The sequence below is a fragment of the Physeter macrocephalus genome, chromosome 1 (assembly GCF_002837175.3).
Source record: "Physeter macrocephalus isolate SW-GA chromosome 1, ASM283717v5, whole genome shotgun sequence".
NCBI classification, from domain to species: domain Eukaryota; kingdom Metazoa; phylum Chordata; class Mammalia; order Artiodactyla; family Physeteridae; genus Physeter; species Physeter macrocephalus.
In genome coordinates, this window is record NC_041214.2 from 39,418,564 (window position 1) to 39,432,043 (window position 13,480).

General features: G+C 35.9%; 1 protein-coding gene across 1 annotated transcript in view; it reads right to left on the reverse strand.

Annotated features, from left to right (window-relative positions):
* Positions 1–3,065: 3,065 nt before the first annotated feature.
* The window catches only part of DAZL (deleted in azoospermia like), an 18,328-nt gene continuing 7,913 nt past the window's right edge, over positions 3,066–13,480 (reverse strand). The window contains exons 5-12 of the mRNA XM_007108535.1: positions 13,080–13,143; positions 12,850–12,989; positions 11,377–11,448; positions 10,593–10,643; positions 9,636–9,749; positions 7,941–8,039; positions 5,160–5,260; positions 3,066–3,310 (exon numbers count right to left, since the gene is read on the reverse strand). Of these exons, the coding sequence (XP_007108597.1) occupies positions 5,207–5,260; positions 7,941–8,039; positions 9,636–9,749; positions 10,593–10,643; positions 11,377–11,448; positions 12,850–12,989; positions 13,080–13,143 (594 nt within the window). The 3' untranslated portion in view covers positions 3,066–3,310; positions 5,160–5,206. The remainder of the gene's footprint in view (positions 3,311–5,159; positions 5,261–7,940; positions 8,040–9,635; positions 9,750–10,592; positions 10,644–11,376; positions 11,449–12,849; positions 12,990–13,079; positions 13,144–13,480) is intronic.

The following is a 13,480-nucleotide window of genomic DNA, read 5'->3' on the forward strand; positions in this document are numbered from 1 at the left end:
AGCCTGTTCACGAGTCAACCTGGTCTGAGGAAACTGGCACTCCTGGGCACAGGCTTGGCAGGGAAAGATTAATTAAGCCAACAAAATCCCTTATGAAGGAGTCAAAATGGACTTGACAGCGTTGTTCTCCAAATTCAGCTATCCTCAAACTAGGGGTAGCCTGAGATGCTGAGATCCCCATCTGGGGCAGTACTTCTCAAAGTGAAATGTCACAGAGATCAGAATCCCAAGGGACTTTTAAAAAAATGCATATTACTGAGCCCACTCATGTCTACAGAGTAAGTATATCTGAGCATGGGGCCCAGGAGTCTGAATCTCTGAGAAATACCCCAGGTGATGGTTCCAATGTTTTTTTGACTTCCCTGTGAGATTGGTATCACTGAAACTTGACCTGTTAAATATGAGGTTGATCTAATCATTGATAAAACCTTGGATAGTGAGTGTATGGGTTTTTACTTTGTCAAAGACAGACATACCACCAATCAGAAGAATAAGCAGCAACCACGCCCTGTTCAGAAGAAAGAAAGTGCAGTTAAACTTTTCTCATTTACCAGGTACACTATTTTAACGTTGTTCAGACTTGACTGTGAAGGGGGTCTAGCTTAAGTAAAAACAAAGAGAAAATGGCCTCTGTATTTTAAATTACCCCTCCCCATTCTCACTGGTCCAGCCAGACTTATTCTGGGGGATGGGACTGTTGCTAATATTAAAAATGTTTAACATGTGTGCATGGGCAGAGGGTACCAGCCCACTGGAAACAGCTGATCTGGCTTTACCAGCACAGATCGGTTGAGTGCCAGCCCTGCCTTTTTTCTATAGTAAATAGTTCCACCCAACACTGAGCCAGAATACAGCATGTCTCTATTTTCTTTTGGAGAAAGACAATAGATGTGACTAGAGCCTTAATGTACTTTTGCTAGATTTGTTTTTTGTAAAGAACTGATTAAGGATTAAAACCTTCAACTTTCTGAACTGATGACTTCAATATCCCAGTAATGCGTTTATTCTATTGTTAAAGATCTAGTGAACTGTTATCTGGGAATTTCATATGAGAAAAGGCAATTCCTGACACGCAGCCTTAATAGAGGTGCATGTATGATACAAAGCCCCGTGGGCCTTGGAAAAATGAACTAGAGACTCAACTGGAAAGCGTTCAGACCAGTTAAAAACATAAAATATAGCTACCCCAGAGCTTATTTGTACAGTAGTAGTTTCAGTTTCTGTATTGTGAGACAATTTTTTGCATTTTCTTAGGATTGGCCCACAGCTACAGCCATACTGCACACGTTTTTAACTCTAAATGCAATGCAGAATTACCTATCATTTCTTTGCTATACAGATTGAATATTCTGCATGCACATTTAAAAACGCATGTTTATAGTTGGAACTTATGTTGTGTTCTACTACCAAATGTATTGTCTACAGTGTCTTCAATGATGGGTGGTGAGGAATTGCTCAAAAAGATTCAGTTACACACAGAGAAAACATATTACACATAATGTTGGGAAGGGCTAGATTACGTAAGTTATCGAAATATGTACAGGAGCAATCTTCGTCTAGAAGTGTTTCAGGGATTCCAAATGATCACACTCAACAGCTGGCCTATTTGTAAGATTTGGTCAATAGGAAGCTTTTCTCTGCCTTATGGTCCCCCACCCTCTCTAATACTTCTTTGTGAAAGCAGAGTGGCATGCTGCCTTATCGCTGTTGCTAATTACCCTCAAACAATGGCGATGAAAGCAGGCAAAATGATTAAGCAATGTGGCAGCCCATTTTTATGAATTTACCTTTAAAGACAACGAAGAGAATTTTAGAGAAGTGGGTACAGGGCTTTATAAACTACAGGGAACTGCAGTGGAGTATTTATTTTTGAAACTCAATGACTTCCTTGCAATTTAAGGGTGCTAATCAATATTGAATAGTTATTTTGAACAATTACAAAGATAACATGCTCTTACTAGGCAAAGAAAAGAAAGCATGCAGAATAAACTTCTTACAGAGGTGACCAAACTTTTTGGAGTTGCTCAATTTTGCCGTAACTTGCAACTTTTTACAAAAAGGTGTCCTATGAAATTTTTTTCAATCCCAAAGACTTGGCTTTGTGTTGAGAATTTTGTGGTAATCCTCATCTGCAAATATGCTTAAATTTTCAAGTAGATTTAAAGCCACTGTTTTAAAATATATACTCTAGGTTTTAGGGTCTTAAAACGTTATAAACTGTAATTTAGCTTGATCAGAACTAATCAAATAATCTGGATAATAGTTAGTATATATGTATGAGTATACACAGACATTTAAGTACTACTAAACGTCAGCAAATTATACATTAAACATCAAAATTTAAGCTTTGGTGATTCAGAAGGCACTCTTTTTAATGAAGTACATGCAATATGAAAAATCTAAGCTCTATTATCAACATTTCACAATTCCCCAAAATAATAGTGTCACAGAGATTAGACCAAAAGTGTGCAACAAAGTGTTTATAAAGTCCAAGTTGTTTACAGGGAGGGACCTTGGGGCTTCCCTGGTGGCGCAGTGGTTGGGAGTCTGCCTGCCGATGCAGGGGATGCAGGTTCGTGCCCCAGTCCAGGAGGGTCCCCTGTGCCACGGGGTGGCTGGGCCCGTGGGCCGCTGGGCCTGTGCTCCACGGCAGGAGAGGCCACAGCAGTGAGAGGCTCGCGTACCACACACAAAAAAAACAAAACAGAGAGGGACCTTGGCCATGGGACTGCAGTCACATACATGACTCTCCAGCATTCCTACTAGGCACTGCTCTGCTGATGCACTGCATTGGAACCCAATGTTAACCATCTCCAACTCAACTAAGACAAATTATTTTCTCATGAAAATCTCTCTCTTAATTTCATAAGAGAGAGCAGCAAAAATACAATGTACCAAAATGTGCTTTTATAAATGAACTCGGCCAGATTAAGAAACTGAACAATATTTACACTCTGAATTTCAAGGATCTAAATCTTGTCACATACTACCCACCCAAATCCCCACCATTTTTTTTTAGATAATATGACATGAATAAGTAGGTAAAAATGCTTTTGAAAAAAAGTTTTATTTCTATTTATTCATTTATGCTAAGACAGTATCAGCATAGGTAATAGGAACACACTTTTAAGTTTAAAATTAATTTTCCATTTTGAAAGGTTCAGGATTTTGTCTCTTCTTTCTACCTTACTCTTTTAAATACTTCAGTCCAACAAAACAGCAGACAAAAATTTATTTCCTTCCTTTTCTTAAGGTCATATTGGGATAATCAGAATTGGCTCTTTAGAATTTAAGTATCATTTACAGTAACCTGGAGATTTAATCACAGAATACATGTAAGAATGTTATAGCACACACAAAAAAAAGTACAAAGAATTTAAAAAAGAACAAATTTCAGGGCACTTTCAAATTTTGAGGCCTAAGAAAGCTCTCTTGGGGATCCTCAAGTTAAAAGACTCCTCCCTTCAGATTCAGAATGAAAATTATTAGGGATTATAAAACAATGGGCACTGATGATATGGCCCATGGAAGCATCATTAGGATAAGGATAAATGGAGTTTCCATGTTTTAGTGAAGGGGCAGGCCAATGAAAGAAAAGCCAGGAAGCCACTTTAAACTCATGTCCAAATGATGCTGATACAAGTGTTTCCCTTAGAAAGGTATTATCACATTGCTAACTTTCCAAGGCTTATTAGCCCACATACTGCTTATACTGCTACTTCTCTTCTTTACATCACCTATTCTAAGAGCAAACCTCCTGGAAGAATGGTGCTACAGACTAGAAAAGCAAGACTGTGGGTAGAGCAAAGGGGCTCCGGATCTCTAGTTGTTTGTCACGATTTACTATGTCTAACCAGGAGCCTAGCTAATCTAAAAATGGATTGTTAACACTGAACGCTAGTATATTTTTGGGCTATGCGTATTACTCAACAACATTTGTGGTTTAGAAATGCCAAAACTACTTCGATTCTCCTGGACATATTTTACTTTAAAAAAGGAAATATAATAAGCTAAAAAAAAATAAAAATCGACCTGTTCTTTAACAAAAAGCTAATATTTTAATGTTTTTTATAAAAACAATTCCTTTCAGATACTGATTAACTTTTAAGTGACATAAAAAAAGTTTCAGCCTTCTTTAATACCAATATTTTGCACAATTTAAGATACAGCCATTGAATTTATCATTTCAAGGAAAAAAAAGTAAAAGAAGAAAAGGAGAATGGTAACTCACTGAGAAGCTTATGTACCTAGTAAAGTTTAGTTTGTTTTGGATTCTTTAAAAAAAAAATTAGGCCCAGAATTTTAGTTATCCTAGTTACCATCCCAATCGGATATCTCTATGTGTGGATTCTAGGTAAGATTAAATATTCTGAACTAATAAATGTAAGACCCACTGATTGGACTATTTGTTTAGAATCTGTTTTACTGGGTTTAGATAAGGAATACTTCAATAAAGCCAACTATATACTGAGTTCCACTGATTAAAAATGCAGTTTTAAAAACTCTGCTTTTGTGGTAAATTTCTAGACAAATCATAAAAGCACAATATTGTAGATATTGTACTGTTCATAGGTACATGTTGGAGAAGTGAAGTGCTTGTATTTAAACAATCAAAATTCTGACCTTTCAAAATAGGTTTTCTAAAACAATTTTTCTGAAAATCAGCATTTGCTTTTAAACTCTTAAAATGTCAATTAAAAAAAATCCTTACAGGGCTTCCGTGGTGGCGCAGTTGTTGAAAGAAGAGTCCGCCTGCCGATGCAAGGGACATGGGTTCGTGCCCCGGTCTGGTAAGATCCCACATGCCGCGGAGCGGCTGGGCCCGTGAGCCATGGCCGCTGAGCCTGCGCATCCGGAGCCTGTGCTCCGCAACGGGAGAGGCCACAACAGTGAGAGGCCCGTGTACCACAAAAAAAAAAAAAAAAAAAAATCCTTACAGATAAATCTTAAAGTTACTCCTTTCAGTCTCAATTCTTTTTTACTTTTAACCATATATTCAACACAGACCAGTTTCTAAGTAAATGTCTAACGAAAAACAGTTCTAATGTAAAATAAAACTAGGCAATCTAATATAACTTGTATAGAAAGTCTAAGTGTGATTTATCAAAATTCAGAATTAAATCTCTAAAATAGTGGAAAAACTTTCAGTCTCTTCTTACTATTCAAAACCTCCAACTTCCTGTGAGACTAGAAAGTTAGCAGAGCATCAAACAGACTTAAGCACTGCCCGACTTCTTCTGAAGTGATGAACTCGTTTATCCTAGAAAAGACAGAAATAGTCCATTTTACTTCACTGAAAATTCCTATTACCATTATGACCTAAGAGAGTTGAAAAATATTGTACTTAAAGCATTTATTTTGGGTTTAAAAGCTATAAATAATGAAAGGAAAGTGATCCTTTTGGGGAAGCATTCCTAAACTTTGTGATAACCAATGTACCAATGACCAGTTTTATTCAACTATTTAGTTAAAAAAGAAATATCAGTAACTCAGAAAAAGAGGACTTAGAATCAATACCCTTTTATGTAGATTAACTCATGATTTGGCAGTGATGTCCCAAAAAGACAGCTCGTGAAAAAAAGCACATGAGATTTTTAAAAGTCCTATTTTCACTAAAATACATCTGACAGAAACCATGGCTTGAGAAGAGTAATCCACTTCAATCTGAAACCCTATGCTTTTAGGTTAAAAGATAGAAGTTTTGGCATATTTAAAGGCATATCCTTAAACTGTAATGAAGATATATAATTTTTTAGGAAATGAATAGAAAAATAAAATATATGCAAAAATTTCCTTTCACTTTATGTTGCTTGCAGATGTGCAGATAGAAGAAATGAGGCCTTACAAAGAGGAATGGAGCTGAGTAAACCAGCAATAACATAATAATAGTATTTCTTCTCTACACTTTTAGCTTAACTGTGCCCTGTCCCTTGGGATTAAATTCCGTTGTCACATAAAGAAGAGTGACTTCTGGAAATTATGTAATCTGTTAACAGGGTAATATCCTATTTAGGTTAAAGCCCAGAAAACTGGTCACAAACTCAAGTATCTTCAGAGATCAGGCAGGATATGAAAGATTATGAAGGAGCTGGAATTTATCATGGAAACAGTGTACATCCTGCCTCAGTGTATTCTAATTCAATTAAAACAACAATAACAACATTTAGCTAATCAAAATAGGTCTAGATATGCTACACAACTTCTAACTCTTAGCTCAGAGGAGCAGAAAATTTTGGAAGGTTCAAAGGGAAACTTTTAATACCAGGTAAAAATTCAAGTTTAAAGACTTGCTGGTTAAAGATTTTCTGCTTTGCAAACAAATTCTTTAGTACTACCTATTTAACCTGCAGAACTCCGGGCAAAAGTAAGCTGTCCTACAGCTCCCAGTTCTTTCCTTTTAAATTGTCCTGTCTATGCAGAATGAAACAAGAGAACAAAGATCAACTTTAAATGAATGGGTTTACTCCCCAATGAGAAGGGGGTTAAGAACGTAACTCTGCTACAGCTCTAGTCTTCTGCATTAAAGGAACTCCTAAGTACTCCTTTTAAAAACACTTTAAGCTTTATCCTATTCCCATTCATAAATGGAAAAAGCTATTCTCCTTTCCCTGTTTTAAGATACAAAGCAATGGCTTACAAATGGTTCCAAAATGGTGCATTTTGGAAAAATTCTGGCAGCTCCTTGGAAAGTTAAACAGTTACTATATGACTCAGCAATTCCATTCTTAGGAGTATACCCAAGAGAAATAAAAACGTATGTCCACACAATAACTTGTACAGGAATGTTCATAGCATTACTCATCAGAGCCCAAAAGTGGAAACAACCCAAATGTCTATCAAATAAGAGATGAATGGATAAACGCAAAGTGGTAGATCCATAAATAAAAAGAAATGAAGTCCTGATACATGCTGTAACATTGATGAACCTTCAAAACATTTCGCTAAGTGAAAGTCTGTCACAAAAGGTCACATATTATACTATTTATATGAAATATCCAGAACAGGCAAATCCTTAAAGAAAGGTTAGTGGTTGCTTAAGGCTAGACAGTTTAGGGGAATAGAGAGTGACTGCTAATGGGAAGCGGGTTTATTTTAGGGGTGATTAAAATATTCTGAAATTGATTGTCATTATGGTTGCGTAACTCTGTTAATATTCTAAAAAGTATTGAATTGCACACTTTAAATGGGTGAACTGTAGGGTATGAAAATTGTTATCTCAAACCTGTTACAAAAAAAACCAAAAACCTTCCCTTTACTAATAAGCACAATACTCTTCCCCCATTGAAGCGACCGGTTCCTTTCCATATTCAGAGACTCAGAACTTAAAGGGATCTTACAGACTCCTCATTTCAGACTTGTAAAAGGTGGAGCCTTAATAAGATTTAAGTGATTTGTCCAAGGTGATAGAACCAGGATCAGAAACCAGAACTTTCTTAAATTCAAACACCCATATTCTTCCCCACTTCACGAACTCTGAATCAACTTCCATTTCTTTCTGCTCAGCTCTTTTTACTACTTCATTTTACCTCTTTTCTCCCCCCAAAACACTGTTCAAGCATCATCTGAGTGATCGATTTCTTTTCTTCTCTTTAGTCGAATATCTACGTACTCTTAAGCTTTGCTTTCTGTTTCTAAAATTTTCTCTTTTCCTATTTGGTCAAGCCAATATTCTCATTCGACGCTCATGAACCCTATCAATTACAGTATAGTCTTCTGCTAAAGATATCTTCCCTAAGGGCAAACTACACTATATCAAGATGTGAGCAGCTAGAATACACTGCCACCTAAAACTCACAGAGATTTACTGGGTTACAGTCAAAAGCTAACAGTTCAATTACTGATATATGCTCTATGTAGTATCAAAATATATATATCACAGAAAAAAGATACTTTATGGCTGACAAATGTGCTTTTTATCCTGTATACTATTCCTTTCATACCTTGAAGTAGTCATCTTGAGTAACAAAGGAGTTTCTCAATCTGTTCTCTGGATTAAATAGACAAGATACCACTGTCTGTATGCTTCGGTCCACAGATTTCTGAAACACAGAAGTTTTCAGTAAAGACTATTCCTCCTTTTACTCACTGGTAACAAGCTTTTTGAAAAAGTTTAATGAATACATACACTTATTTCTAAAGAATTCTCAGGTAATTTTGTAACACGTGCCACATGTCACTTAGTGTGTAACTTTTGTACCAAATTTAAGAATTATTTCAGAAACTTAGTGATAGAGTACTGATTTAAAAAGCTCAATTAGGGCTTCCCTGGTGGCGCAGTGGTTGAGAGTCCGCTTGCCGATGCAGGGGACACGGGTTCGTGCCCCGGTCCGGGAAGATCCCACATGCTGCAGAGCGGCTGGGCCTGTGAACCATGGCTGCTGAGCCTGTGCGTCCGGAGCCTGTGCTCCGCAACGGGAGAGGCCACAACAGAGAGGCCCGCGTACCGCAAGAAAATGATAATAATAAATAAATAAATAAATAAATAAATAGCTCAATTAGTCAAGCCCTAAGATATTTTGCTTAAGCCTCTTTAATTTTTCCTGTTAGATAAAAAACAGTGAACTTCAACATTTCAAGAAACATTTAGGTTAAACCTTGGTAATATAATTATACTGTAAGTTATTTCGATATTTTTTCAAATTTTAAGTTGTGTAACAAATCTGGGAATTTTTTCACCCCACAGTTCAGTAGTTCTCAACATTTTTCCACTGAGAAACACATGAACGAAGTACACATACTCCAATGGGAATCATCCAATGTTATGCACATTCCAATCACATCAATTACTTCCATATTCTCACCCATACAAGAAAACACAGAATTCAAGAGTGAGGGCACTGTTATTACAGGGATCTGCTCTAATGATAAAAAAGAAACAACTCTGCCTGTTTTAGTATTTCAATTACTAGTGGCTCCACCACTTTCGAGAGCTGCTACCATATGTAAAGTTACGGAGAAAATACCGTAAATAACCGTACGTTACTATTTAGCTAAATAAATGTTAAAATTGGCAAAAGACAAAGTAGATATAATTCATACTAATCCCTTTTTTGAAGAGTAGGATTCTTGAGGAAACCGACCCATTGCACTCTGCCAAATCACGTTAATACAATATTTATTAAACTACGGTTAAAAAACAACAACAAAAAAACCCCAATGAAAACAGAACAGAGGGAAGGACTACTGAATCAGCAACTATATATACACACTGAAAGTTTGGGGATGCCTAAAATTTCATTAACTTTTACGTAAATTGCAAAGTTATTAGTCAATGACTCAAGCTCTGTAATGTATTTACATTTGGGCAAAGATGCTTGCTTCTCAGACAGCCATTATTAAAACTTGAAAAAAATACATATAAAAATATATGGGCTTCCCTGGTGGCACAGTGGTTGAGAATCCGCCTGCCGATGCAGGGGACATGGGTTCGTGCCCCGGTCTGGGAAGATCCCACATGCTGCGAAGCGGCTAGGCCTGTGAGCCATGGCCGCTGAGCCTGCGCGTCCGGAGCCTGTGCTCCGCAATGGGAGAGGCCACAACAGTGAGAGGCTCGCGTAACGCAAAAAAAAAAAAAATATATATATATATATATATATATATAATATTAATAAGCAAAATTAGATGTTTGCCTTTGCCTTTTGTGGGCCATTTCCAGAGGATGCAGTAGCTTCATGAACTGAGCATTCACTTGGCAAAACTTCAACTCCTGGATCAACTTCATTACAGTGGTAGTTAACAGCTGAATAAACCTACATTTAAAATGATAAAAGTGTAAAGAGATGTACATTAGATACATTTCTAAACAATCTATTCTTCAAAATGGTGAGCCGACACTGAAAGTCTAAATGTGGATTGTGAAGTTCAATTACATTATTTCAGAAACTATTTCAAACTATAGAGCTGAAATCCAATAAGGCAATTTTTTATTTTGAAATGTCAACACAATCAGAATTAGGAGAATTTCCCTAAGAAAAAGAAACTCCAACATATAGTATGGGAATGAGAAGGGAATTTCCTAGTGCCTGAGAATTTCAGCTCATACGATATCCTTCGAATACCCCATCCTGATGAAAGACAGAAGGTAACAAAGGCTCAGGTATTTTAGAGGTAGCACCGTCTCTTGTTTTTTTCCTTTTCTTACATAACATATAACAGTATTGACAGCAAAACATTTTTGCTTCCCTTCATCACATTTTTTATGGCTAGAAAACTAGAGGCAGATTCAATACTAATTCTGAATCCCTGGAGTTAGAATTAGCATAGTTATTAATACTACCTTTCTTGGTTACTTATTCTATCAACAAGTAACTGAGCACTTGTTGTATGCAGGGCAGCCATTGCTTAAGTACACACACAACAACCTGAGAAACAAAAAGCACAGTTTCTCCCATGGGAGTATATACTTGGGTTGACAAGAAATAAAACATAACACATAATGTAAAAGAGCATTTAAAGTATTTCTAGGCATACTTGATATGGCAAAAGGTCAAGAAATATATAATAGTTGAACAGTAAAATACTTTAAAATATGTAATAGCTAAACAGTAAAATACTTTAAAATAGGAAGTACATGTTTTGCTAATTCACCTTACCGGAGGAATAAAATAACTCCTTTGTTCCCCAGCAGGCCACTGCGGTGGCATCTTAGGAAAAAAAAGGAAATAATTATTTAAATATACCTTCACATTTTCACAAAGATATGAGATAGACAATGTTGAGGTATCTGTCATGCTGGCTCCTTGACCTTGTTATAATGAAAGAAACAAAATGGAAGAATAAACTACTTTCTGTTTCTGATACCTAAGGATTTTATTGTTACTTTCATATATAAACTGCATCTTTTTCTCAATTTTCTGGAGTTGGTCTACAGGAAAACTCAAACATACAGTTCTTTGAATATATTACCATAGATATGGTCATATCCATGGCCAGAAATTCAGGGAACTACTATCTTGCAGCAGCCAGCTAAAATAAACACTATCAAACATAACTGGAATTCAATGCTCTAAGAACTGAGTAATCATTTTATTTCAACCTATGCCATTAGAAAAACTCATAAAAGTCAGCCTGGATGTTTCAGCTATTTGACAGAAAAGATGAAGAATATATGTTGAAATATAGAAGGGGACACCAAATCTTGTAAGACAGTACAAGAGAAAGCTTCTTCCTAAACTCATTCCTGTCAAAAGCTTCTTGCTAAGCTCATTCCCTTATTTCTAAATAATAGAGAAGCCCTAATTCTAGACTAATTCCAACTTTTTTCTTAAATTTTAAGCACACTCAACTACTTTAAACGACAAACTATTAGGGAAATCTACATAAATAAAGGCCTCAATGATATTCCAATGTAAATCATTTTGATCCCTCTTAAATTACCTGATAATTATAAACAGGCAGCTGATATCCAGTGATAACCTGAACTGGTGAACTTGGATAAGGAGGATAAGCCTGAAAATAAATTTTACAGAAAGAAAGACTGAACGAGGTATATTTTCAAAAATCAGAAAGAAGGAATATTATTCCCAAGAAAAATATGAAAATAAGGAAATCTTAGTTTTTTCATATACAATGCAAGATTCTATTTGAGTGACTGGCTTCATGAAGAAATAAGTATTCTCTGTCAAATGTTAGTCTTTTGGGCTGGGAGAAGGAAGAGATAAATAAGGTAAGTGATTGATTTTGCCAGCCTAAGTTTATCTTATCTGTATATTTATTCCCACCCAGAAGTTCTTTCTTACATGATGATAAGGCTCTATTAGAATAGATTTCCATTTTAGAGTTATATTAATACATGTGTTCTCTTTTTTTGTAAAAATACTTTTAAGCAGTTTTGTATTCCTTTGACAGTATTTCGGGGTAACGTGGGATCCTCCTACAGACTTTCTGGCTCTTTCTGTATTTCACTTCTAAAAGTTAAGGGCAGTATATTACCCCACACTAGAAAAGAGACAATACAATGTCTTTTATCTTTCAAAAGGTATTTATTGATTGAAAATATCTAGGTAGTAGCATACATAAATATACCAGAATAGGTAATAATACCTCATGGTAAATGTTAGGAACAAGTAGGGCTTTTCTTCTAGCTGTGTTTTAAGTAAGAAAAGTAAAAAAAGATATATCCTACACTTCAGGTAGATGGAAAATGTAAACAACTAGACACTGCAGAACTATTTCACTATTATTTTGTTTCTTTCTTTTCCTAAAAATAAAATGTCTTTTAAACTGAAGAAAGTAAACTGAACTAAGAAGAAAATAAATATTATCAATGGGAGATAAGTATTCCAAATCCCACTTCAAATATTAAAGTAACCAAGACAAGACAAGTTATACGCCAGAAACTCATAGAGTTTACAAATATAGCTAAGTCATCAGAAATTTATCCATTCTAGAACCATAATACATCCAGAAATCAACAATCTATATGAGGAGGCATCTGGAAATCATTGCAAATAAAGAATAGCTGACCCTAGAAAAGAACAAACCAGGCAAACACATGACGAAAGCTGACTTCAAATATTCTAGGAGTTATTTGGGGAAAAAAAAAGATATATTCTATGTGGCTACAGCCATCAGTTCTAAGATAAAGGCTTACAAACTATATAGAAGCAGATTTTAGCTTAGTATAAGAAATAACACTAAGAATGACAGATTTCTAACAGGAGTAACAGATGTTCTATTACTCAAAAATATTCAAACAGGAATAATATTGTCACTTATTATGGAAATTGTTGACGTAATTCCACAGAGGGTAAGAAGTGAGACTGGCTTAATTTTTAAGGTGCCCCCATTTCATTGTATAAGATTTCTAATAGAAAACACACAAAAAACAGGAATGTAGGTAATTCTTACCTGAACATACTGAGTTATAGGATTCATCATGGTTGGAGGCTGCATGTAAGCTTCCGTGTTTGGACTACTCCAGACACTGTGAAACTGTGGTGGAGGAGGAGGATTAAAAACCAAAGGACGTGGCTGCACATGATAAGCACCTTTTTAAAGAACAAAAAGAGAACAAAGCCTACTTTTAGTTCTCTGAAAAGTTACACGTGTCAACGAGAACAATTCCTATCTTTACTCACATAAAGTTTGTTTCCTGATTGCAGGGCCCAGTTTCAGCTTTTTACCATGGAAATTTATCTGTGACTGAAAATAAAACAGTAACAAAACTAGAATCAATGTCTAAATCTTTACTTCCAAGACTGGTAAACACCCAAGTTCTCTAAAATTACTACTATCGGAGAAGATCAGTGCTAAGAACATACCAAATCAAAATTTATCAGCCTGAAGCTACCTTACTTAGCTTCACTACTCTAATCAAATGTTGAGAGGTGTTGTGGAATTTGATCAAAAACCTTTACTCTCTGTCTCTAATCTTTCCTGTCTCTGGATCATGAGGCTGGATGCCCAATCAAAAATAAACAGGTTCGGGCTTCCCTGGTGGCGCAGTGGTTGAGAGTCCGCCTGCCGATGCAGGGGACAC